Below are 27,215 nucleotides of genomic sequence, written 5' to 3' on the forward strand. Positions count from 1 at the left end.
GTGCATAGCACTGATGTGTGGTGCAGTGAATTTGCCATGTGGAATTTAGCATGAATTAAAATGAATGAGCACTTGTCTGGAGAAGGGGGAAGAGATAGCATCTCCAGCCTTCGTGGGGACAGATGAAATTCCACATGGATTGCTTCATCACCCTGGAAGCTGCGTGACCTCTAACATGGCATCAGTTAATCGTCCCAAGGCTCTGAGCCCAGGTGCTTTGGGGTGAAAGCACAGACTATGGGCCTGAAATGACAAGGTGTTGAGCCATGTGGAGCCTCCAGCTGTGCTTTCCTACATGAGACTCTCTCTGTTCTGAACATGAGATGTGAAAAGCACCTTGTTTTCAGGACAGGTCAGAGTTCACCGACTTGGGAGTTGAACAGCCAGACTAAGTATTCAGATAACACTCCTTCATTAAAAGTGTCAAGTTTCCGGGAGATCAGACATTTGAAAATGATTTTTCTATTCATTTTCCCTGTATGTGAATTTATAGGAGGATGCTAGGTTGGGAAAGGAAAAAAAAACAACATTGAATGTACTGTATTTATATTAGGTGCTACTTGAGTGTAGGGAGGCTAATGTCTGCATAGTTTACAAAATTCCCCACTACTCAGCCTTATAGCAGTGATGAGATGAACCCATCTGTCTATCTGTCTGAGTCAAGTCAACTTATTTATGTTGAAAATTTTAGTGGTGCCGGGGAGGACAGTGTGTGAAATATGGTGATGAAGGCCCCAAGCCCACCCATGGCCACTGGTCGGACTGGTCTTCTTGGTCCCCATGCTCCAGGACCTGCGGAGGGGGAGTATCTCATAGGAGTCGCCTCTGCACCAACCCCAAGTAAGTATGCCTTGACCTCCTTCCTCACAAACGACTGATTTCCATGCCATGAACCCTCCAAGCAGTATGCCTGTGTCTCAGCTCTTTTTTTTTTTTTTTTTTGAGATGGAGTCTCGCTCTGTCACCCAGGCTGGAGTGCAGTGGTGTGATCTTGGCTCACTGCAACCTCCGCCTCCCGGATTCAAGCTATTCTCCTGCCTCAGCCTCCTGAGTAGCTGGGACTATAGGTGCCACCACCACGCCCTGCTAATTTTTGTATTTCTAGTAGAGACACGGTTTTACCATGTTGGTCAGGCTGGTCTCGAACTCCTGACCTTAGGCAATCCACCCGCCGTGACCTCCCAAAGTGCTGGGATTACAGGTATGAGCCATCGCGCCCGGCCTCAGCTCTTAATAGTAAGCCTGTGCTGTACATATAATCGTAAGAAGCACTGAATAGGAAAGGGATTTTACTCAAGCATTTCTTAATTACCTCTCTGTGCTATAACTTAAGATGCTTATAACTACCTGACCACAGCAAAAAATAACAGCAACAACAGTGACATTCAGGAATTGAATTTTAACCACATTTACTTGACATACCAAGGATCCGCTTAAAACAAATAAATACATCATAAGAAAAGTCTATAGAATACGAATAAATAAGATCAGTAAGAACAATGGTTTTACGTGGAAAAAAGCAAATTTGGGGTTTTCCATCAAATATATTTACCTTCACAACAGGAGGTTTAACTGCCAGCTTCTGTAAGAAGTAAGAATGAATGTGAGAAGCATCACCAGTGTGCGGAAGTGAAGAGGCTTTAATTTTTAATTTTTTAAATTTAACTTTTAAGTTCAGGGGTAGAGTATAGGTTTGTTACATAAGCAAACTTGTGTCATGGGTGTGTGTTGTGCAGATTATTTCATCGCCCAGGTATTAAACCTAGTATTCATTAGTTATTCTCCTTCCTCCCACCCTCCACCTTCCAACAGGCCACAGTGTGTGTTGTTTCCCTTTATATGTCCATGTGTTCTCGTCATTCAGCTCTCACTTATAAGTGAGAACATTCGGTATTTGGTTTTCTGTCCCTGCGTTAGCTTATTAAGGATAAAGGTCTCCAGGCTCCATCCATGTTCCTGCAAACAACATGATCTCTTCCTTTTTTATGGCTGCATGGTATTCCATGGTGTGTATGTACCACATTTTCATTATCTGGTCTAACATTGATGGGCATTTAGGTTGACTCTGTGTCTTCGCTATTGTGAAGGTGCTGCAATGGACATTCACGTGCGTGTGTCTTTATGGTAGAATGACTTATATTCCTTTGGATATATACTCAGTAATGGGATTGCTGGGTCAAATGATATTTCTTTTTGTAGGTTTTTGAGTAATTGCCACACTGTCTTCCACAATGTTTGAATTAACTTACACTCCTACCAAAGTGTATAAGTGTTCTTTTTCCTCCATAACCTCGCCAGCACCTGTTATCTTTTAGCATTTTAATTGTAGCCATTCTGACTGGTGTTTTTCACATCTCCCTTTGCCCTTAAGCTTGTTTAAGATGTGTCACTTGGCTTGTTGTTTCAGTCCCATCTTTAAAGCATGAGCTCACCTCACCCCCTACGCCCCGCTGTACCCCCTGCGCTGCCTGCATTACCAGTGTGTACATGCAAATTCTCTGGGGTGAGCTGTCAGTGCCAACCAGCAAAGGTGACTGGTTCTTTAGTCTTGGTCTTTGGGTCCTGGCCTTGTCACCAGAAGACTGGTGGTGGAAAGAAATTTTGGTCTTGAAAGCAAAGTCATTGAATTTCCCTCTGAGTTCCACATTCTCTCAAATGTGCTATCCTGGGACAGTGTGGTCCTCCTCAATCAGCCCCTCCCTGTGCAGGGTGAGGACAGCCATGCCCACCCTGCCTCACCACTGCAGAGGCACTGGGCCCAGAGAGGAGCAAAGACAGGCCAGCCTGCCCTGCTGCTCTTGTAAAGGATTCACTCAATAGAAAAGGGAGTGCAACCTTACCATTCGTGTGTAGGAATGTGTTCTAGACCACTTAGAAATCCACTTTTCCAGCTGGGCGTGGTGGCTTCTACCTGTAATCCCAGTACTTTGGGAGGCTGAGGTGCACGAACAACAGGGTCAAGAGATCAAGACCATCCTAGCCAACATGGTGAAACCTCGTCTTTACTAAAAATACAAAAATTAGCTGGGTGTGGTGGCGTGTGCCTATAGTCCCAGCTACTCGAGAGGCTGAGGCAGGAGAATCACTTGAACCCAGGAGACAGCGGTTGCAGTGAGCCGAGATCACACTACTACACTCCAGCCTGGGTGACAGAGCGAGACTCCATCTCAAAAAAAAAAAAAAAAAAAAAAAGGAATCCACTTTTTTCCTAATTACCCACTCTAACACCCTTAGCTTCGTCTCTCCAATAAGCCTAATTTTAAAGAATTTAGTAGCTACTAAAATATGAAAATTCTAACTTCAAAATACACATTCCAGGCCATCGCATGGAGGGAAGTTCTGTGAGGGCTCCACTCGCACTCTGAAGCTCTGCAACAGTCAGAAATGTCCCCAGGACAGTGTTGACTTCCGTGCTGCTCAGTGTGCCGAGCACAACAGCAGACGATTCAGAGGGCGGCACTACAAGTGGAAGCCTTACACTCAAGTAGAAGGTAAATCTCAAACTGCTTTCGGGTAATAGCCTCATGCTTTACTACCTTTACTTTTTAAAGAAGTACATGATTGGGAGTGTGGTGCGCACATAAACCAGACGTCGCTCTGGGAGGTGAGGGTCGCATATTCTCTTCTGGAGGTTAGTTTTATTTTGCCAGCCCCACCATCACCACCTCGTATCTAAACTTCACCAGCTGTGAGATCAGAAATCAACACACCAGATAGAAAGCGTGTGCATCATACAATGAAACTCATCAAAGAAGTGATAAAAAACACAAAGTAGATCCTGCATGGAAATTGAATCAGTATGTTTTTGAATTAAGAATTACAGAAGTTGATGAATTAAGAATTACAGTAGTTGATGAATTAAGAATTACAGTAGTTGTTGCTATAAGCAAGTTACCCATTGAATACTTATAATTGTCAAAGAATGAAAAAGAAATTTCAGTATATTTTAGAAAATGGAACAATTTTGAAGCATAGTATGTTCAGAAAGTCTTGATCTATAACTATACACCAAGAAGTTTATTTGTGGCATGTATAAGACTTTACTCCCCAGTGGGAAAGAAATGTGTTGTTTTCATGATTAAAATAACTTAAAGTCAGTAGCTCAAGTGGCATAATTAAGGAGAAATTCAAAGAAAACCTAATCATCTCATTGCTTGAAACTGGGAACATTGCCCGAAAAAATGACAGAAGCCCTTTGGATGTACATAAGTGGGACGCCCCATCTGACATTCACCTTCATCATCTCAGTGCATACAGTGTTTTCACAGTGTCAGGTTCATGCAGTTAGAAAATTCTGAAAGGAAATTACAAGCAATTTCCCAGAAGCATGTTTGGTTGTCCCTTTACTCCTAAATCTGTACAAATGTAGCCAGTGTGATACAGGCCACTAGGGAGGAGAGAAAGGTAGAATGAACTTTGAAACCGTGGTTCAAAAATGTGTGTGTATTCCTCCTGACTGCCAATCTTCAGTGAATAAGCTCATTAATCATGGAAGCACACACTAATCATGGAAGCACACACTAAATTTGATTCTTAGAATTATTCAGTTGGGCCTCTTATCTTGAATGATAAGGAAAATATCTGTAGATGAGTCTCAGGCCTATAAAAATTTCTAAGACAGACAAAATTGTCATCATTAATTGTCCCCCCCCCTTTTTTTTTTTTACCAAGAAGAGAACAAAAAGGGCAAAATGGTTTGAAAAAAAGTTCATATTAAATATAAACCAAAAAACCTTGAAGTGGATTATTTAGGAAGGAAGTAAACTTCCTATTTCTCTAGGTACCAATATTTTAAAACAGTTTATTGTATTTGTGGAAAATATTGTTCTCGAGATTTCATCTAAGTTATTCCTTTTATTAGTTTAATTTTTATGTATTTTACCAAATGCATTATGAAATTCAGTGATGTTTTTGATTCTTTTATTACATTTTATCTGTAAGAATTTTGTGTGTTACTACAAAATGGTAGTTTTTTTTTGGATTTCTACAAGATAGTAGTTAATGATACTAGTGAAATAGTAAAGCATTAATGTTGTAGCCAACAAATATTTATTGAATGCCTACTATGTGCCAAACACTGTATAAAAATCAAAGGTCTTAAAGGACACTGTAGAGTAAAATTTAACATTGAAGCAATAAATAAATTTAAAGAAACAAAACAAAACATAATGAGGCAACCATTAAAAATGCCATTGTAATGTATTATTGTGTGGGAGTTATTTTATGGGGGAAGAAAGAAAGTCTATCTAAAATTCAGAGCAAAAATGATCAGAGCTTAAGTATTTTTCTTATTTGTGTTTGTGTGTGTATTTCTTTTTAAGATCAGGACTTATGCAAACTCTACTGTATCGCAGAAGGATTTGATTTCTTCTTTTCTTTGTCAAATAAAGTCAAAGATGGGACTCCATGCTCGGAGGATAGCCGTAATGTTTGTATAGATGGGATATGTGAGGTAATCATGATCCTTCATTCATTCAACAAATGATTCCAGACAGTCTGCTTTGTGTCAGGCATCCTGTAGAGGCTAGAAAGACTGGACATATAAGACAAGCCTTTCCCTCTAAGTTGCAGCCCAGTGGGGAGAAAGCCAGAAGAACACATTGATGACACGCTGCTTTGCTGCAGTGGAAGTGTGTGCAGAGCATAAGGAGAGGGAGGGGCCCATTCTGTCTTAGATGTGGGTCTGGGACATTCGTGGGGCTCCTAGGAGAAGGGAACATCCACATCCAAGCTAGATCTGAAAGGGTGAGTTGGAAGAGGGATGTCAGGAAAATAGAGAGGGGACGTGGTGGTGCCAGATGCATGGGTTGCTAGCTGCTGATTCAGTCATCAGAATGCCCAGAGGGAAAGTGGGGGACTGGGGGATGCTGTGGGAAGGGTTGGGGTAAGAAGAGGGTCTCCAAGGCCGACTCCAAGGCTGGATGAGGAGTTGGGATTTTTATCCTGTGTCCATGTAGATAGAGCAGGCATTGAGTCTGGGAACAGTGGAGCCACAGGATTTGGTTGCGGTTTGTGGGCAGTAGTGTGGAGAGTCAGGGAAGCAGGGGTGGGTGAGAGCCTGGGCCACTTCGCAGCTCGGACAGAGGCCTCAGCAACATAGAGCAGCTACACTTTCACTGAGGAGGGCGGGCAGACAGGGATGCAGGAGACAAGCTGGGGAAGTGTTGGCGACTAAAGGAACTTAAGTGACTGATGTTACCCTTACCCTGATTGGCAGAGGGAAGGGGTGGAAAAAAATGTTATCATAAACCAAGTGAAGGTGTTAGCAGATCAAACACATTGCATGTAGACAATGGGGTTCCAAATGAAGAAGTTTTACAATCTGCATATCCTACGGAGTCCAAAAACATCTTCTCTAGTTCTCGCTTCCCCTAAATTATTGACCATGGTAAAGTTGAATCATCCACTGAGATCCTTGGTGTAATCATTTTTAATACATGAGGGTTAGGCTGGATGATTCCATTAAGATCTCTTTCATTGTACCTCAGCTGTACAGTCCTCAATCTTGTCTAATTGTTCATTGATGTGTTCACTATTTTATTGTATTTTGGTATTCTTAATGATATAGTGTCATAATCCCTTATTAGTAACTCTGAAATCCAAAAACCTGTGAAAATGTGGGGGACCTGAATTTGTTTGGTGGCAAAGCCTGCCCTGAACTGATGTGAGACTATTGATTGGTTTTATTTATCTCACTTACTGTAAATATGTAGGGTTTTACTATAGAAACATTAATTAGTTAATTATGGGATGCCACCCTAAGCCCTTGTGGGATTCTCATATGCATTACATACGTCACCTTTTAGACATAGGTCTAAAATTTTAATTTTAGAAAGGTGGTATCTATTACCTTTATAAAATTAAAAAACACTAAGTTGTGAAATACATCTGGCCCTATGGATTTCAAGCCAGGAATTGTAGTTATTTTGCTTCTGAATGGATTTTTTTTGTACATATAGAGCCTATTCTCTTTGTTAGAAAGTGTAATACAAACAAACATCAGAGTAATTTTAAAGAGCTCCTAAAATTCTAAGGAAGTGAATAAACATGCCCTTTATGTAATTACTACTGAGGAGAATTTCTGTGTGTCATCTGCTCCTTCTGTGTCATTGCATGAGACAATTAAAGCCCACAATGGCATATTTTGTTAGAACCTTATGTAGACACATTGCTTGTCATTGTACTAAGCCCTTTAGGTCAGGGTGAAATTCACCCATCGCTCCAACATGACAACCTACAGGTTTAATTTGGGGCCACTTGTGTAACAATACTAAAGAGGACAGGTTAAGGTTCACAGTTTAAAAGCTTCCTACATTTTTGAAGGGTAACACTGTAGCCCCGCTGTGCACATATTAGGTATCCAATAAATATTTGTTAACTACCCTATGTTGGTGAAATTTTCAACTCTAGTGGGGAGGAGGTTTCTTGCATGAGATTGGTGACAGTATGGCTGTGTTGTCCTTTCTTTCATGAATGACATGTGACCTCGTGGGCCCTCCAGAGAGTTGGATGTGACAATGTCCTTGGATCTGATGCTGTTGAAGACGTCTGTGGGGTGTGTAACGGGAATAACTCAGCCTGCACGATTCACAGGGGTCTCTACACCAAGCACCACCACACCAACCGTGAGTACTTTAGAGCTGCCTGCAAGCCTTGGGCAAAGAAGATTGTAACTGGGGCTTCTTAGCAGAGCTTGAGGTGACAGTGAAAACAGCAGGACTTCCTTCCGCTGCCTCGCTTCCTGCCTCAGCTGGCGCTTTGCTTCTCGAGCCTCTTGCTTTGATTGGAAGTGGTTGCTGAGTTATTTGCAATAAAATTGTTCTTAGGAAAAGTGACCATCACAGGAGCTCTGCTCCAATTAATAAAAAGCAGCCAGGTGTAGTTCTAAGGCAACTGATCACCAGAACACGTCTTCACCCAGTTCCAAATGTGGATTCTCAGGTTTTGTTTACTGAGGACTGGGGTTGCTTAGAGATTTTGCCCCTGCTTTCTGGAATGAAAAGCTGTATCTTCCCCATTTCCTTTATCTAGAGTATTATCACATGGTCACCATTCCTTCTGGAGCCTGGAGTATCCGCATCTATGAAATGAACGTCTCTACCTCCTACATTTCTGTGCGCAATGCCCTCAGAAGGTACTACCTGAATGGGCACTGGACCGTGGACTGGCCCGGCCGGTACAAATTTTCGGGCACTACTTTCGACTACAGACGGTCCTATAATGAGCCCGAGAACTTAATCGCTACTGGACCAACCAACGAGACACTGATTGTGGAGGTAAAGTCCAGCCTCTTGATTTTGGGGCTTGGATTTTGGGGGTGTTCTGGTGTCTGTGTAAGTTAATGGCTGTTGGCATAATTTTAAGAAGAATGTAAACAGTTATAAAATGAGTGATCCATCCATAGCCGGAATGAGGCAGCAGGCTTGTTTTTATCATCATTCACTTTTTGGTGTATGATTACGTTTGTATTTAAGTGCTCACCTGTGTTCCCATTTGGGGGTTTTAGCAGTAGGTGTTTGCAGAAGTCTTCTTCTGTCCTGTAAGCTCGATGGCTGTGAGATGTGGCCACTCTTGGGGGAGGGAGGTGGGGTCTGACTTCGCCTGTGTCTGGGGTGGGATCAGCATTTCTGCTGCATTCTGTGGCAATAGGAGAGGAGAGCCCAGAGGTGAAGCCCCTTGCTGTGTGATGACCTACCTGTGTCACAGCATTGACCTTGGCGGGCCACAGCTCCGCAGTGACATCAACCCAGTGTCCAGTGCCGGGGTCACCCCCTGAACCGAGCAGTTCTGTTTACTCATGAATGCAGAGGCTCACAAAATATAGTCAGATTCTGACAACACCATCCTCGCATGCGACTGTGCAGATGGCAGTGGTGGGCAGTGGATATTCTAACTCCCCACCTTGTTATGTTTCTGTGCACAGTTGAAAGAAGGTTCTTGGTTCAAAAGTTGCCCCATCCACCTACACCTTGCTGTGGAGGTACAGCCACCTGGATACCCCCACCTGTTCCCTGGGACAGGCCGCCCTATCCCATCCTCTTGTGTCTTCCTGGGAGATGCCTCCCCAGGCATTCGGGGTGTGGTTTAGATGGAGCAGCTGCTGCATCTCCACAGGTCCTACTTCCATCTCCTGTCCTGCCCCTGAACTCTTTCATCCTATCCCTTTATAAACAAATTTATCTTGAATTCTTTCCTTGATCAATTTATCTTGAATTCTTTCCATGATCTTTCCTTGATCATGTCTCCCACCATCTAAGGCTTTTAGCTTTAACAATCAGAGAGAAAGATGCCTCCGGGTTGAAAATAAGTGGGGCTTGTTACAAAACTGTTCTTGATGGAAGAAGAGTTGCAGAGCCTCAGAATGTCAGGGCTGGAGAGTATCTCAATGGCCTTGCAGTGCAACCCCCTGTCCTGGGCTTGTACCTGTCCCACAACATCAGCACCACTGAGACTGGGGCTGTGTCATCAAGCAGAGGGTGGAGCATGGGGCCAGGGCACTCAGGGGAGGGTGAGGATCTTTTTCTACATGGGCATCATATCAGGATGCAATGACTGTCAGGTGCAGGCATGGGATTTATGTCAACAGGTTATGGTGAGTTTTCCAGAAAAGTCTTCCAACTAAGATTCAAGGATCTAATACATTTATGAGAGAAATGGTGGCTGGTCCATATGATTGGGTTTCAAGCTAGGAAATGTAGAGTCCAAACCCATTCCATGCCCTAAACTATGACTCAGTGATCTTCTTTACTAATAAAACACCTTTTCCTGCGGACTTAATGGGTACCTGCCCATAGGCAAAAGTCCCCTTCATCTCTCCCCATAGAAAGTGCTCTAACTTAACTGGTCAGGCATGGATCATACCTATTGCTGTTGAAGTGTCCTGGGTTATTTGAATTCACCAGGAAGCATGACGATGCTTTGTAGGTATCTCTTTCTGATTTGCTCAGATGCAGGGATTTGCAGGGGATCCCTCAGATGCAGGCATTTGCTCAGATGCAGGGGATCCCAAAGAAACACCAATGAGATAGCCAAATGCTTTTGCTAGGATGTATCAGATTATCACATGTACCCCCAAAATATGTGTATCTATTATGTATCAATAAAAAATGATAACTTAGAAATGCTTTTTCTAAGTTGCAAAAGTGTTTGAAGTTTCACATGCGGGCATACATTAACTGTAAGGAGAAGGGTGCAAAGTCTAGACATTTGTTTAGATGAGCTTGAATCTAGATGGGAGGGTTCAGAAATTTTATGTAAAGTTTGGATGATAGTCTGAATGTATTTCATCATCATAACAAACTTCTTGTTGATTGATTATTGTTTTAAGTAGTCTAAATCCCGTTAGCATATACTTGCTGGTTTTGCATTAATTTGTTTTATTTTTTCCCCTTTCTTATTTTGTAGCTGCTGTTTCAGGGAAGGAACCCGGGTGTTGCCTGGGAATACTCCATGCCTCGCTTGGGGACCGAGAAGCAGCCCCCTGCCCAGCCCAGCTACACTTGGGCCATCGTGCGCTCTGAGTGCTCCGTGTCCTGCGGAGGGGGTAGGTGCCTTCCAGTGCTGCTCCTGGAGGCAGCATGTCAGCCTTCAGCCATTGGGTACATTGCACTGGCCTTTCTTGAATCCTAGTGAGCAGCCCGGGGCTTCTCCCTGCCAGTAGCAGTGACATTCCCAAGGTGGGCAGTGGTGGTTCTGAGTGTCACTTGTCGGCCCGAGCTGCCTTCTCCAGTTTATCTGCTTCAGTGTGTGACTCTGAGGAAGTCAGCAGATGCATTGCTTCCTACTTTCCATCTAATTTAAGGTTTTTTAGAGGATGATTTTGCTAATTGAGATGAGTCAAATGAAAGTCACTGTAATGATGAGATACATCATGTTGACGGTGAGAAACAGACACTAGCATGGAAAATACACTGACCTAGAGTGGGTTTTTTAATCTAACTAATCTTGTTCAAAACGTTTCCTGGAAAGAGCTTTGCCTGCAAGTCAGATAGTCAGATTTGTCCAGAAAATAAAAGAGTATTTTGAAAGTTCCAATGAAAACATCAAGAAAAAAACATGTCAAAAAGAACTGCACAGGTCAATTGAGTGCCTTGTCGCCTTCATACTGTAAAAAATGGAAGCTCACATTTATATCGGTAAGGCTAGTTCCACTTAAAGAAAGTTTTTAGCCAGAGCCAATATGTACTGACTGTCTGATATAAACAGTGATGAGTAAATATTTGCGAGTTTAAAACAACATAGTAAATTCTATCTGATATGTATAAAATACACAAGTTTCCATCTGGCCAAATGGATTTCAGCTTTATGCAATCTAGGTTTTAATAACTAAGAAGTTAATTTAGACAATATTATGTTTAAGTAAAAGAAAATGGTTCATAAATGAGAACTGGCATAAAGTAAGAAGGTAGTGAATGAACAAAAATAAATAAAAATAAATTTACATGTTCTCAATAGTTGCTCTAAATAAATGAGGTGAAGAAACTAAAGGAAAACTGAAAGATTAACAAAAAGTTTAAATAGTCCTAAAAGTTAACACTATGTGCTTGACATATGTTCATTCTTCCCAGTATGAACTAAGGATGAAATAGTTGAATTATGGATGCTGGTAAAGCTAATGACTGAATGAAATACTGTCTTAGGAAAAACATGACTGCCTTCTGCACAGAAGGATAGCAAGCACGTTGCTCTAATAGTGACCAGAGAGAAATATGAAGGAAATCTCACACTAGTGATATGGCCCAAGTCAGCCACCAGTTTACTTTATTTAGAAAGTAGTGGAACAGAAGGACATTGTATGCTCTTCTTTCTGTGTGATGTGGGACACTCCTAACCATATGTATTTTTCCTTTGTTTTCCCTCTGATCTTAAAACCATACCTATGTTTTTATGGATTATGTTGAATGCACTTGATTTTACCTCTCCCTATTTAGGATCTTCTAATAAATAGTAGTTGGTTAGGATAATAATAGAATCAGAAAAAATTCGTATTTGTGTAAGGAAAGTATGAATTTTTGAACTCTTTCTTGTACATTTTCATTTGGTAAAAAATGTATAATGAATTCCATGGAAACATCTGTAGAGAATGGCCAGTCGATGATTCTGTTTCAATATACCAGGTTCACTGGTGTCTTTCCTTTGAGCATCAAGCATTCAGGGGAACTCAGTTTTCTCAGCTGCTAACAGGCTACTCGTCTCAGTATCCTGAAACATTGAATGGATGATTAGTGTATTTGCAAGTCACCTAACTATCCCTAAGGAATAATTGAGAGTTTCTGGGGGAAATCAACCCAAAATCCATTCCCAAATCACTTTTCTAAAGAGCTGCATTATAGAGCTAGTGAGTTCTGTTTGTTTTTGATTTCAGTGGAAAACGGGGATTCTCAGTTCAACAGCAGGATGGAGTACAGGATGTCTGTATTTCCCACGTTCTGTAGGATAATGCTCTGCAGTCTTCCTTGTAAAAACCTGACCTCTTCATAGGACAGAAGACTCAGAACCTAATCAAGGCACGCTGTCACTGGCCATGTGTGTATCATTAGGAAGGGCAACACTTGCAAATGGTATCCTGCAGGGTTTGAACTATAGTCGATCCTCCTCTGTTTTCGTAGATGCATAAAACCACAGCCTTTCTCTCCTGTTCTCTCTCTTTCCTTCCCTAGTATCCCCAGAATTACTTTCTATACAAGCAAGGTGAAAGCAAGAAGCACGTTATTGCCATGTACTGAGCCCCTACTATGTGCTTTCACATATATTATCTTGTCAAAACCTTTGACAGGGTAAGGGTAGAAAGACCATAGGTTTGAGGCAGCCATATCAGATTCAAGTCTTGGCTTCATCAGGCCATGCTCCTTAGAAATTTTGAACTAGCCTTTCATGTCTATGAAGTTTAAAGATTGTATGAGTACCAATGCCTGGAAGCAATCCTTATTATCATCTCAGAGGTTACAGGTAACTTGGTTCAAACAGGTTTACTGACTCCCATTCTTATGTCACCCCACCACAGCCAAACTGCAACTTAGCACATTACTGATGTTCACATTCTTTAACAAAGATTATTCTGCCAGGGAAGCACAACGTGTTCTTCGAACTTCCTGTCTTCCTTTCATAATACAGCTTCTACCTGGCAATGGGCGTTGCAGTCCATTGAACATAAGATTGAAATATCAGCAATGAGGAGGCGACCTTACACATAGGCGGTGCTCACGTTTCATGGCCATTCAGGGTGAAGGCTGATCTTCTTCAGTTCTGGTATTCAATTTTCCCTTGATCTGTTTGGAGGACTTGTCAAATTTCCCCCAATAGTCTTAACTAAGATAGTTATTCACTGAATGTTAATTACAGTGACTGCTTTTGAGATAAGGGCTTTTATTTCCCAAGATCTCATTACTCAATTTTAAGTGGTTATTTTGATTAAGCAGTTTATCAGAATTTACTGTCTCTGCCTTGTAAACTTTAGGAGTTTCAGAATTTGATGGTATCTGATGACATCGATCCTTTAGAACTAAATCCTCAATTACTTTAAGTTTATTAAATGCTTCATTAGGTGTATCCCGTTGGAGGCTGCTAAATTTCAAAAGTTAAATCAGATGATTTAAATTCTGTGGTATCTGACAATAGCATGTTTTAACTGCTTGGATGATTGATATTGGAGGGTGAAAATCCAAAATGAATCTCATTCTTAGTTTTTCAGTTTTGTGAGATAATAATTAACTTTGCCAATGAGCAATAACCTTTGATTATTGTTCTCATTTCTTAGAGGGTGAGGTCAATGCATCACCTGAAAATTCTTGACCTGATTCCCAAAGGAAAAGAGAAAGTATAGATGGCATTTTCCTCTTATCTGCATATTATATAATGTTTAAGACTTCTACTTGCATAGACCTCCTGATGTTCTGAATTTGAAACGTTTAAATCATCTTTTTCTTAGCTCTCTCTTTGAGAATTTAAGGGTCTACGAGGGGCAGTTATGGAATTCATGAATGGGAAGAAGATAGCTGGAAAATTTCCCCCACCTCTTGCTTCATTCCAGAAACATTACTTTGCATCAAAAGAGGACGGATAAATCTTTTTGATTTAAAGAGATCTAATTTCCTTATCTCTTACAATGGGTCCGTCTCTCTGTAGGAAATAAGGTTTTCACATAGCCAGGTAATGCCTTTTATCTCCCTTTTGACAGCTTCTTCTTCCCTTTTGACAGTTTCTTTTTTCTCTCCTCTCACTTTTATGACATAACTGCATTTTTTAATTTCAATGTTCCTGCTTCGTCATGCCCTAACTGGACTCTCAGTGAGCATCTGGGGCATTGGTAATGGGACATAAAACTCAAATAGGGAAACAGCATGCCAGGAATATTGCCCAGAACCAGTTTATCTTATTATGTCTGTCTCTGAGACGGAGACTTTTTGATGTGGTAATGACTTCACTAGGCTTTCGTTTACCTTGTCAAAACATCAGTTTTTTCTCAAAATTATATACACTGTCATCTTTTAAAGTCAGTATCTACAATTCACTTGGCCCAATGTATTCCAAATCACTAATCTTCAACCTCTGACTTATTTCCAAATAAAAATACTTATTAAAATTTGACCTATGTCTTAAATTGTCCAACATGTATGCTGTAATGTCTGGGGATGATGTGTTTTTATTCAAATGGAAATATTCATCCAATTCACAACAAAAATTTCTCAGACAAATCTTAAACTGGCTTGAAAACCATCCTCTCTTACATTTTTTTCAATAATATTCTCTTCATCATCCACAGATATTTCTAGGGCTTAAGGTTTAATTCATTTAGGGATTAAGTTTGAAAAAAATGATGGAAATCGCTTGCAAACTTGCCTTACTTTGCTGATATCAAACCATCCATTTATCGATTCATTCATTCATCATCAGTCAGCATATGCTTGCGTGTTTGGATCTGAACCTTAAACATCTTAAAACCACCTGAGGAAATACAAGAGACTTTTGCTTGATTTCTTCTCTATCTGAATTGAGCAATGAAATGCCAAAGTCGGTGTTGCTTTACGTGCAAACTATTTAGTGCCTCTTTAGTGTCATAGCTAGTTGAGGTATTGTACATTTGTGCATCTTAATTGGGGAATCGAGTACTTCGATCCAGTGATTTTTTCTTAAATGTGCGAGCCGCTATGCTGAGTTCGGAGTGTATAAGGACAGATGGTATATACTTGGCCCTGTCCTCCAAATCATTTGCAGTCTGGAGCAAGGAGTTACCCATATGCCCATGTGTGACAATGCAAGATGGTAGACTGCGTTGTGTTCCAAGAACTGTGAGAATTCAGAGAGATCTCTCAGCTCAGCTGCAGTTGGGATGCCTGTCTTCCTCTGAGTTCCATCGCTGGGATGGCTTTAAAGAGCAGCAGTGGGCTTTGGTTCCTACTGCTCATCTGATTGGCTAACATTTCTCCATCTTTTTCACAGGAACTGCTTCAAATGAGATCTTCCCCATCCTCACTTTGTGTGCTAGAATGTTCTGAATCCTAGAGTGGGTGTGTCTCTTTCTCTTTTAAACTTCAGCTAAAGGGTTGGGTCCCAGAGTTCAACTTGAAATGATTCTGGTTTCTTCTTCCCTGCCTTGGGTCACCTTTGAGCTGATCTACTAAAAACGTCTCCCGTTCTTTATTCTTTATCTAAGTCCCTATAAATTACAAAATATATTACCCACCCCCCTCCCCGCCCCCCGCTCCCAACCCCTTTCTTCCCAAAAAAAGCAGAGAGAAAAACAAAGGTTTGTTTCCCAAAGAGTGGGGTGTATTCCTCAGGGGCCTGGGCTGTGTGATGTCACCCGGGCCCATTTCGTCAAGTGTGCTCAGAGGTCCAGGGTAAAACAAGGAAGCCCACATCTTCCCAAAAAGCAGGAATTCTTTCCCGTTCCCAGAGTCTGTGCAGTTCCAGCAAGCCTCCACTCATCAGGGGTGCCGGGGTCCCTCCCACGTTCCCACTACGTGGCCATGGCCTGTTCTTCTCCACCTTCGCTGTGCAGGTCACTCGTACCCACAGGTCTTAACGTCTGCAAACTTGGAGCCCTAAAAATGGGCGATTACTGCCTATATCCAGATGGGCTGCATGTCTCTTTGCCATTGACAAGTCAAGGCTGTCAGGGAAATCAGCTAGTGAAGCCAGTTCCCTGTGAAGCAGGGAATCTGCCTCTGGTAAGGACATGTGAAGGTGCCTCAGCCTCCAAGCTCCAGTAAATGTTGGGATAACATGTGTCCACAGCGATTGTGCTGGGCCAGCCTGTCACTTAAATACACTGGGAACCATTCAGAATTTGGACTGCATCCAGGAATACACCTTTGAGCTATCTTCCCTCTTCCAAGTTCAAGGTCCTGTAATGCTCATGCATGAGGTGTCAATAATATATCTAGCACATGTGATAGAAACAATGCATGCTTCTTTTGAGAGCTCATGCGTTCATTTATGGAACACCGTCTGGTTTTCCATGTAATTTTGCTTACAGAATTCGTTTGATTTTTTTTTTTCTTTTTCTTTATAAAAGGAGGATAAAGCTTTTGGCAACAGCTGGAATTCATTCTATAGTTCACATTATGGAAAACTCAGCAATTTTTTGATGAAATCATGATCTTTCAGACTTAAGACTCTTCTTCTAGACAGCCTGGCAAACATGAGGATTTTTAAGCGGTTTCCTAAGACCTGGCCAGAGCTGGTTTCTGTAAAAAGATGAAAGCAGCGCCCAAGCACATTGCTCATCAAACTCACCACCCCATGACCAGGGTTTGTCTTTCCACAGCTAATGGATTGTTCTCTCCAAGTTTCTTACATTACCTTTTGAAGCTTATGCCCTTCCTTTCTCTTATCTATTAATATAGATCATTTAGAAAATTGGCCTGCGTGATTCTGGCATTCAAATAGATTCTGTGATTTTTCTTTCTGACAAAGTTAAGTGATTGTAAGTACTGCTGAGAAGTTGCTTCATGGACATGCCATTAGTCAGAGAAATAATACCTGAGTCTCCATAAATGTTCGGAGAAGTAATATCTGAGCTTAATTGCCAAGGAGGCTCTCCATTCCATCATGTGAGATGCATCTGAAAACATAATCTTCCAAAATCTGTTGTAACAATAGACCTTGGAAAGCCTCAATACTAGTGGACATATGGCTGTCTGTACATATTTTTACATTCTCAGAATATTCAGACATTTGGAATTAGTCAATAGAATAAACATTTAAATTCACTTTTGTGTCTTACTCTTTATATGGCTTGGTATATTAGGGTCCTCCAGAGAAACAACCAAAAGGACGTATCTGTCTATCTGCTCATCTATCTATGTAGAGAAAAAGAGACTGATTGGGAGAGATTGGCTTACATAATTCACTGAATGCAAGCTAAAGAAACAGGATAACCAGAGAGGTGTCTTCCAGTCTGAGTCTGAGGTGATGGCTGGAGAAGAATGCTGTGAGTCCTGGAGCCTGAAGGCCTAGGACCAGGAGTGCTGATGTCAAATATAAGAACTTAATACTTTAGGTCTAAGTAGACTAATCCAAGATCTTGAGCAAGCAAATTACATGTGTATTGTCATCAAAAGTCTCTGATTAAGGACCCAAGAAAAACCCTTTGAAAACAGACAGAGTATGCAAGAACTGGAGTGTAGTTTCTTTTGCTTAATTTTTAGTTCTTGCAGTTTTTCCTACATGTGAGGCGGACATGTAAGAAGTAGATGTCTTATTACTGGATAATGGAAACACGGATTGGCATGGTGTTCTGAACATGAGATGGGAGAGTGCCCTTGACTCCCTGCATGAGACCCGTGAAGGGGGTGGCTCATTTCCTCAGCCACCGTGCTCAGTCCCTTATGAGAAGGAGCACACAAGCAGATGGGTGTAGGAACCAGAGTGAATGAACGTTGGAACTGGCTGGTGGCTCCTGCATGGCGGAAGCAGGCTTTGCACAGGCCCTGCAGTAGCATCTAAGTGTGTTACAATACTCTCTCAGCTCTGCCATCCAGGAAAGGGTGTCTGCGACCCCTGGAGCCCCAGAGGGCCTGTGTTACAATCAGTGCTCTTTTAGCATTTGTAGACTGCTAAGTATTAACCAGCTCAGTGGAGGGTCAGGTGACAGCCTTTTACACCCTGCCCTCTTGGTACCCGAGTTCTTGTCCAGCGTCCAGGAATAATCATGTCACAGGAACAAATTGAAGGGTGGTGAACATGGAGGACTTTACTGAGTTGTGAAAGTGACTCTAGTGGGAAAGGGAACTGGAAAGGGGGTGGAGTGGGAAGGTAATCTTCCCCTGGAGTCTGGCTGTCCCCAGCCAAACTCCTCTCCAACCATCCCTGGCTGAACTCCTTTCCAACCATAGTCTCCAATGTCCAGCTACTTTTCTCCTCTCGATGTTCAGATGCTTCTCTCTTCTGTGTATGTGTGTGTCCACTGAGTCTGAGGTTTGGGATTCTTATGGGCACAGGATAGGGGGCAAGGTGAGCCAAAAGGCAACATTCTTGCAAGAAAACAGGAAGAGTTCTCACTTTGCGCTGTGGGTCCAGGCTTAAGGGTGGAGCCCTCGCCAGGAACCTGCCCTCTTCTACCCAGTATTTCCCTGCCTCCTGTTCATATCAAATAGACAACAGAAAAGCAAGAGTTTGAGAGAGGATTTAGGGAGAAATCCTATAGGGGAACTGTTCTGATAGGAGCCATGCAGAAAATAAGGGACAAAATCAAAGATATGGAAGAAGAAATCTCAATGTCCCCGGCCAGCCTACGACCTCAGATTTTCAGGTTCTCCAACCAAGCAAAGACCTTCTGATCTCATGTGTTTCCCAATAGTGCTGGATTAACCATGAAAAATGGTTTCTTAAAGCATAACTCAAACCCACTCTTTAGTAACCCAACCATGTGACACCTGTGTGATCCCTGAGAGTTCAGGTATGAGTGTTGGGGCCCAGGCCCAGGAGCAGGACCCTGGTGTGATGGATGGTGTGGTGGAGAGGGTGCTGTTTGGGACTGACTTCTATTCTGCCTTCTGCTAAGAAAGGTACTTGAACTGGTTCATCACCCTGTCTGTCTCTTCTCTGTGTGTGTGTGTGTGTGCGTGTGCACTCCTGGAGAGGCACAGATGTGTGTTTTAAAGGGGTTTCTAAGGTCTCTCCAGTTTGATATTCTGTGGTCTGTGTCAGTCAACAATATATAAGATGAATCAAAGTAAAACCAAATGTCAGCTGCCTGGTAGCCCCTGACTCCTTCCTCCCTCCATTCATCCCTTTAGGCCTTTGGATTCAGAGTCCTCGGGGCAGTCAGGGGAAGAAGAGGCCATAGCAGTGGTGGACAGAGAGTGTAGGCAGATAAGAAAGTTCAGAGCAGTCGGGGCCTCCTCCCCAGTGTCCTTGAGCCAAGCCTGCCCGGGGCGTCAGCAAGACAGGATATCCACCTTCATGAAGGCTCAAATTTGCAAGTTTTGGGCATGTTTTTCATTGCGAATGTCATAAATAAATGGAAAGTAAAGAACACAAATCATTCCTGAGACACCCCTCCTTGAAAGACATCACTGTAAGCATCTTTGTGTACCCATTCCGTCTCTCCCTCCATGCACAGCTCTGCAAATGCATACCTTCCTAGTGATCGGCTTTTCCTATGTCACTATGTCATCTGTATCCTTCATTTGCAGAGAGTTTCTCCTTAGGTATGAGCATGAACAGCCCACTTCTAATGTGGCAGCTCACATTCTTGAGCAATTATTAATATATCCAAGTGCTATTCCTACTTTCAACAGACTATAAACAAATAATGCTTCCATACTCCAAAGAAAGTTCCTTAGAAATTACAAATATTGGCTTCACTTTTATGGAGAGTGTTTCAAATGGGGTGGTTTCTAAAAGTCTAAAACCTTTTCTGTTGGGAAAACCCTGACTACAAATATGTGTGCATGTGACACACACACAGAGATTTTTAGTTTTCTGTGGCACAGAGACTGAAGGGAGATGGAGTTGTAAAGATTCTGATTTCACTTTCATGAACCTGGGTGCCTACCAGGGTAAGATCACTGTTTGAGAAATCCTGTGGAAGAGTAACTGAGATGCTCTCTGCATCGTAGGACCCCAGGCCAGCAGATTCAGCATCACTTGGGAACTCCTGAGAAATGCAGATTCTCGGGCCCCCAGCCCAGACCTACTGAATCAAAAGCCCCGGGCATGGGGCCAAGTAGTCGGTGCTTTTTTTTTCTTTTTTCTTTTTTTTTTGAGACAGAGTCTCGCTCTGTCACCCAGGCTGGAGTGCAGTGGCACGACCTCGGCTCACTGCAACCTCCCGGGTTCCCGCCATTCTCCTGCCTCAGCCTCCCGAGTAGCTGGGACTACAGGCGGCCGCCACCACGCCCGGCTACTTTTTGTATTTTTAGTAGAGACGGGGTTTCACCGTGTTAGCCAGGATGGTCTTGATCTCCTGACTTCGTGATCCGCCCGCCTCGGCCTCCCAAAGTGCTGGGATTGCAGGCTTGAGCCACAGTGCCCGGCCGTCGGTGCTTTTAATACTACATCCCCATGTCTACAATGCACAGGAAAGTCGCTTTCCATTGTGTTTTCACCAGGGGACTTCTCTCCAAACACATCCTATGCAAAGAACACTCACCAGTCCTTGGCTTGTACTCCAGGGAGCCCCCAGAGAGATTTCTGGAATCTCTGGCATTCAGAAGTCACAATGAGAAAATGATTGCCCTGGGGGGAAAACTGCATTTTAAGGAAAACAATAATTCCACTGAATGCAGCAGTTAATTTTAAAGTGGCATTTCAGGGAGTGGGATAGGGAAAGGCCCACCTTTACGACCTTTGAAAGGTGACTGTAGACGCCTTAGTGCATGGGGGTGAAAACGGAAGACAAGGGCTTCCCTGGAGAACTCCCAGGATGCAAGCCTGAGGATCACTAGCAGACCGCCCCCCTCATATGACTTTAATCACGGTAATTTTGTAAAAAGAGGAAAACAATTTCTGTTAACAGAATCCCAAACCCTACTGATCTTTATAGATTAAAGTCAAAACTTTACCCTCAGAAGCAAATTGAAAGCCAAACCCATGATGGAATATGCTGCAATAGGTTCCATATGTTTTTGTCTCCATCAGCCTAGGTCTCTGCGTGTACACCAGGCAGTTTCCGTCCCCGTATGCAGGAAAGGCCATGCCATATGTAAGCATCAGCTTGCTCCCACCACCTTCTCTCAAGGGTCCCCTGTTACTCATCTTTTCTTGTCTTTTTGCCCCAGAGGGGATGCTTCTCTCTAAATGAAATTCTCCACTGGTGCTCTTTATCCCATTATCCACATTTCTTATCATCAAATATACCCTCTTTTTCATTCCATGTCATTCTTCCCTCTCCTTCCCAACCATTCCTTTTTCTTAAATGTGCTCATGCCTCCATAATCTTAAACTCTTCTTTCTCCTACTTCTCTTCTTCCTTCTTTGCTCTTCAGTGTGAAGCCTGTGAATGCAAAATATCTAAGACAGGTCTTGGTCAATTAGAAAGTTTATTTTGCCAAGATTAAGGACACTCCTATGACACAGCCTCAGAAAGTCCTGAGACATGTGTCCAAGGTGGTCAGTGGAGCAGTTTACTTTTGTACATTTTTAGGGAGACATGAGACATTAATCAATATGTGTAACATGTACATTGGTACAGTCCGGTAAGGCGGGACAACTCAAAGTGGGAGCTTCCAGGTTACAAGTAGATACAAGACAACAGGTTGCATTCTTTTGTGTCCTTGATCAGCCTTCCACTGAATACACTATTTAGTCTGGCTCAGCACTTCTGCATTTTTACATAAACAATAGGGGTGAGGAAGCAATCAGATATGCGTTTGTCTCAGGTGAGCCTCAGAGGGATGACTGACAGAAGGGGAGGCAGGTTTGCCCTAAGCAGTTCCCAGATTGACTTTTCCCTTTAGCTTAGTAATTTTGAGGTCCCAAGATTTATTTTCCTTTCACAAGGTTTCCATCAATGCAACCCGCACTTCCTGCTTGCGTTCCCACCCAGGGACCACCAACTCATCCCCAGTGCCTCAGTTTCATCTCTGCAATCCACATCTTCGAAGATCCTCCAATCCAGACCCCACCTGGTCACCACATCCACAGGCTCTTTCTCAGCACTTCCTCCCTGGCCTCCCTGCAGCCTTCGACAGCTGGTCACTGCTCCCTTGAAACTTCTTTCCTCTGGATTTCCAAGACCTGTTTATTCCCATGAATGCAGATGTCTAACAAGATCAGGGCCCTCCTTTCTTTGTATTCTCCCTTAGAGTGATGGCTTATCGAATGCTTTTCCCCACCATCACTACCCAGGAAAGGGCTTGTGTCTTTTCGCGTGAATCTCTGCCTCTATCTCTGTTCTCTTGTCAGTCCTACACCTACGGTGGCCTGAAGGGCACCTTTGCTTGGTTTGCCCCATTGTAGCGAATTCATACTGTCTTGGCAACAGGGGTCATTTCCCAGTTACCTCAAAGACTTCTCTGGGCTTTTTACATTCAGGCTTGATTTTTTTCAAGTTACCCAAGAATCTCTGATCATTCATCTTGCTCTCCCTGTTTCTAGTCCTTTCTTTTCCCCACTTCCAATAATCAGTTATGAGATCCATCTTAACACCTATTCTCTTGAGCTTCCTAGATACATAATCATACCACATAAGCTTTCCCGTTGTCATAACTTTCATACACCCTATATTCTTTTAATTTTGTCAAATTGTGTCAGCCAGCATCTCCAAAATAATTTTAACTTATAATCATTTTTTTTTATTTCTGACCTTAATGGGAATATTTCTAGTGTTTCCCATAATGCTAGCTTCTAGGTTTAAATAAACATACAAGTACCTATATTTATATACGTAGACACAGATATACACACATAAACACACAAACTCATACAAATATTCAGATATATTGATGTGAGTAAATATCCATCTGTTGTCTGTTTCATTAATATTTTTATAAAAAATAGAGGGTAAATTTATGAAATGCTGAACTTTATTACATTTATGGAGTTTATGTTTGTCCTTTAATCCATTACATGGTGAAATATATTAACATATTTTCTTGACATTGAACCATCCTTACATTCCTGCTATGAATCATTATCTGGTGATTTATTTCTTTCTAATATGTTACTTGATCCTGCCTTCTCTTAATTTATTTAGTATTTCTCACATTAATACTCCTAAGTATTACTGAGCTGTAGTTTTCTTTCGTGTGCTAAAATATACTACATTAATTTCTATAAGTGTATTTTTTATGCTGTGGAACAATTTAATAGCTTTGGTGTTAACTATCTCCTAGCATTTGGTAAAATATATTTGAAGCAGCTGAATCTGCTGCTTTTTGAAGGAGTTAGATCTTTGATACATTTTTATATTATTACGTGTGGTAATTGGACTACTTAGATTGTTTATCCCTTCTGGAATTAGTTTTTCTAATTAAGAAAACCATCTTTTTAAATGTATAATTTAAAATTTAATTTTATATATTTGAAAAGAGTATCCCATTAGATTATTTTCATTTCTTCTTTATGTAAATATTTTCTTATTCTCATCTCTTATCTTGCATGTTTGTACTTACTACTTATATTCTTCATGAAGTCAATGTATCAGTGACAGTTTCACCAAAAAAATAGAAACCTTTCTAGGTATTTCACCAAGAAAATAGAAACCTTTCTAGGTATTTCAAGCAAGAAGTTATTTAATACAGAGGATTTGTTGTTTACAAAATAAATAGAGAGATTGAAGGAGTAAAGGCCAGACATCTGTAGCTCTCAGAGTTACTCCGGATTTTGAAAAGTCAGAAAGTTGCAGAAAATTTTAGAGATCATTGGTGATGATTACAGATAATCCAGTACTGGAGCAAGTGATTCCCAGGAAAATGCTTGAAGGTGGCCACAGACCTTTGCATCTTCCAAAGCCCATCCTTACACCCACTGCTTCCAGAGATGGGAGCATGTGGCTTCTCACTCCTCCACCTTCCAAATCTCATGCTAGTGCCTCTGATTAGTGGGATCTCACTGAAAGCTTCACAGATATGAGAGTTAGAAAATGTACTCCTGATTTTTAGAACCTGTGATACAGAGGAGAGTGTGAAAGAAGAAGGTATGCAAAGTTGTATGTTATTATGTTCAACATATTGACTTCTGTTTCTAATATATTGACTTTTGTTTCTACATCAGATCCCTCTTTCTGCTTTCTTGGGCTATCCTTTATTTCTAACATCCTAATTAAAAATATCTGGTTCACTTATTTTTATTCTTACTCATATATTGACATAAGTATTTAAGGCCATGAATTGTCCTCTGAATACTGCTTTAGCTACATTCCACAGTTTATCTTTTGTAGCATTTTCATCATTATTTTCTTAAGTAAGTTTTTTTGGAACCTGCTACCTGATCTTCTTTTTGCTCTATTTCTGTTAATTGCTAAAACTTTCAAAGGAACACTTTACATTCCTCTGTTATTTCCTAATTATATACTTACCTTATGTGCTTCTCATCCATCAGCATTCTCAACTGAAGATTCTACTGTCCCTCATAAGGAGCATTTGGAAACCCGTGGCAGTATTTTAGTTGTCATGATAACTGGGAGAGGGATGCTACTGACATTTACTGGGCAGGATCCAGGGATGCTAAAGGTCTTGCAATATGCACTGCTGTGCTGCATAACAAGGAATGTTGTTGCCTAAAATGCTAGTAATGCCTCATTAAGGAAAACAAAAGATTTCTAAAGTCACAGCTAAGAAATAATTGGCCGAGGCAAAACTTGCACCTGCATTGGACAAACACAGTGTTTTTCATTGAGTTTTAAATTGTTTTACTACATTGTTACTAAATTATCACATGACTTAATAGATCCAGACTTCCCTGTTATCCAATTAACAGGTAAAAGTTCTGGGACTTGGACTTGGGACTTTGCCCACACTGAGGCAGCTCAAGAGTGAAGCTAAACAAATGTCTCCAGTAAGAAAGAAAACTAAGGACATTAATAAAGCCAACTCCTGTTTCTATTTCAAAGCAAAACAGATTCCTTATTTGCTTAGTTAAGAGACCGTACCTTGCGCAGAATCATCAGTGATCATAAAGGCATGACTCTGTTCAGACTTGAACAGAAGGTTTGAATTTCACATGTTTTTAATTTCAAAACAGGAAACCAAACTGAAGCCATTATTTATAGAATCACACCTCCTAAAAAGCCGTAAGAGTTTGGTTAAGAATTAAAAAATGGACTTTAAACTTGAAAAGTAAGTGTAAGGAAAGGAACAGATTAATTTTCATTTGTATTCATTAGACTTCTAACAGTTTTAGAAAAATAGTGTGGTTATTCAGTATGTTTCTTATTTAAATCGGGTTATCATAACTATTACACTTAAGGAAGTCCGTAAGATTTTCTGCAGAACATTTTTAAACAAACATTTGTTTCTTTTTCTAATTTAATAGTCTCTCAGCCCTAGTTAGCAAGTGGAAAGTGGGTTCATAAAACATCTTCATATTGCATCTCAGCATTAATGCATGAGTCAGTCATTGAAATTGTGCCCCAGTTTGCCCTTAAGTAATATATAAAGAAAAGAATATCCCCTATTTTGATAATGTTTGGGGGAATAAGTATTAGTTAATCCACTACTAACTTGTCCAAGCTTATATAACAGAATTATCCAGTGGCTCAAAAACTACTTAATAAGTGAAGTGACAAACTAATCCATGCATGCTACTGAAATTATAACAATGAATAACACATGCACTCTGCCCCCAAGAAATCTGTTCCAACAGATGACACACAAATGTTAACAGAACCTTATAATTAGAGTCACCATGTAATGCATTACTGGGATGTAATGCAAATTGCGACGTAATGCAAACTGCAACGTAATGGAAACCGCAATGTAATGCAAACAACTGGGATGCTTTGAGAGGAAAAGATGTTACTGCTATCATTTTTCAGGGCAAATGTGCATAAAGCTGAGCTAGCCGGACATGAGCTGTTTTTATTCACAGCACTTCTGACACCAAATTGGTGGAGTTTTTCCACACTAACAACCAGTTCTCCAATTCTCTAGATGCTGGTAGCTTGGTGTCCTACAATTCAGTTCAGTTCTGATACTGACTACCTGGAATTAGCATCAGACCCCAGAGGGTTAAGAGCTCAATTCCCCAAGACTTTCCTCCCCTCAGATACCAGTTTCCAGTCTTGAGTCTCATGGGTACCCACGACTTGCCTACAAAGTCAGGGGTTCCCACAGGCTTTCCCTTTCAGGTTTGCTAATCTGCTAAAATGGCTCATAAAACTCAAGAAGCCACTTGATTGACGATCATGGGTTTACTACAAAGGTTACAAATGACGAAGAGTTACATAGGTCTTGAGATCTCGAAGGGTCCCGAGCACAGGAGCGTTTGACCCCTTGGAGTTGGGATGTGCACCCCCACCATGTGGATGTGTTTACCAACTACCAATCTCTCTGAACTCTGTCATTAAAGAGGTTGAATGACATCGGAATGATTGATTGAATCATCAGCCTTTAGCGATTAGCCAAGTCTCAAGCCTCTCTCCCCTCTCTGGATGTTGGTGAGGTGGGGGAGTGGGGACTGAAAATTCCATATTCCAGAGATCACAGGGGTCTTAGGAGCTGTGTGTACTAATGACACCTGGGTAAACTGAAACAGAAATCAATGGTGGCTTCTAAGACTGCCCAGAGCAGACTTACACTTCTCAAAGTGTAGTCCTTGGTCCAGCATCAGCAGTAGCAACCGAGCTTTGTTAGAAATGCAAATTCTAAGACCCAGCCACAGACCTGCTGCAGCTGAAATCCAGAAGCACAGCCTGGCACTCCATGTTTTAATGAATGAGCCCTTCCAGGGTGCCCTGATACCAACTCAATCTTGAGAACCGGTGAGCCAAGGAATCTAGAGAAGCAGGTGTTTGAGTCTGATTGAAAGGGATGAGAAGAAACCTGCTGGGGAAGCCCAGAGGCATGGCTGTAGAGGACAGCACTCCAGGTGGAGAGAACAGCAGGTGGATGGTCCTGGGGAGTCAGAGGACATAGGAGAGGTTGCAGGGCAGGGTCACAGCATCATAGGCCTAGAAGGGCAAGGCTGGGAAGTCCAGAGCTGAAACACAGAAAAAATGGGCTTTTAATCTGGGAGTGGCTGGAATGTGTGCATGTGTATGTGTATATATATATATTTTTTAATTTTTTTAGTATTTATTGATCATTCTTGGGTGTGTATGTATATTT

General features: G+C 41.6%; 1 protein-coding gene across 4 annotated transcripts in view; it reads left to right on the plus strand.

Annotated features, from left to right (window-relative positions):
- ADAMTS16 (ADAM metallopeptidase with thrombospondin type 1 motif 16) overlaps window positions 1-27,215 on the plus strand; it is a 180,551-nt gene that overhangs the window by 91,024 nt on the left and 62,312 nt on the right. For all 4 annotated transcript variants that reach the window (XM_034959712.2, XM_034959711.3, XM_034959714.2 and 1 more), the window contains exons 12-17: window positions 692-840; window positions 3,319-3,491; window positions 5,322-5,452; window positions 7,502-7,625; window positions 8,032-8,276; window positions 10,405-10,543. In XM_034959712.2, the coding sequence (XP_034815603.1) occupies window positions 692-840; window positions 3,319-3,491; window positions 5,322-5,452; window positions 7,502-7,625; window positions 8,032-8,276; window positions 10,405-10,543 (961 nt within the window). The remainder of the gene's footprint in view (window positions 1-691; window positions 841-3,318; window positions 3,492-5,321; window positions 5,453-7,501; window positions 7,626-8,031; window positions 8,277-10,404; window positions 10,544-27,215) is intronic.

Source organism: Pan paniscus, chromosome 4, assembly GCF_029289425.2.
Source record: "Pan paniscus chromosome 4, NHGRI_mPanPan1-v2.0_pri, whole genome shotgun sequence".
In the NCBI taxonomy this organism is placed as follows: Eukaryota; Metazoa; Chordata; class Mammalia; order Primates; family Hominidae; genus Pan; species Pan paniscus.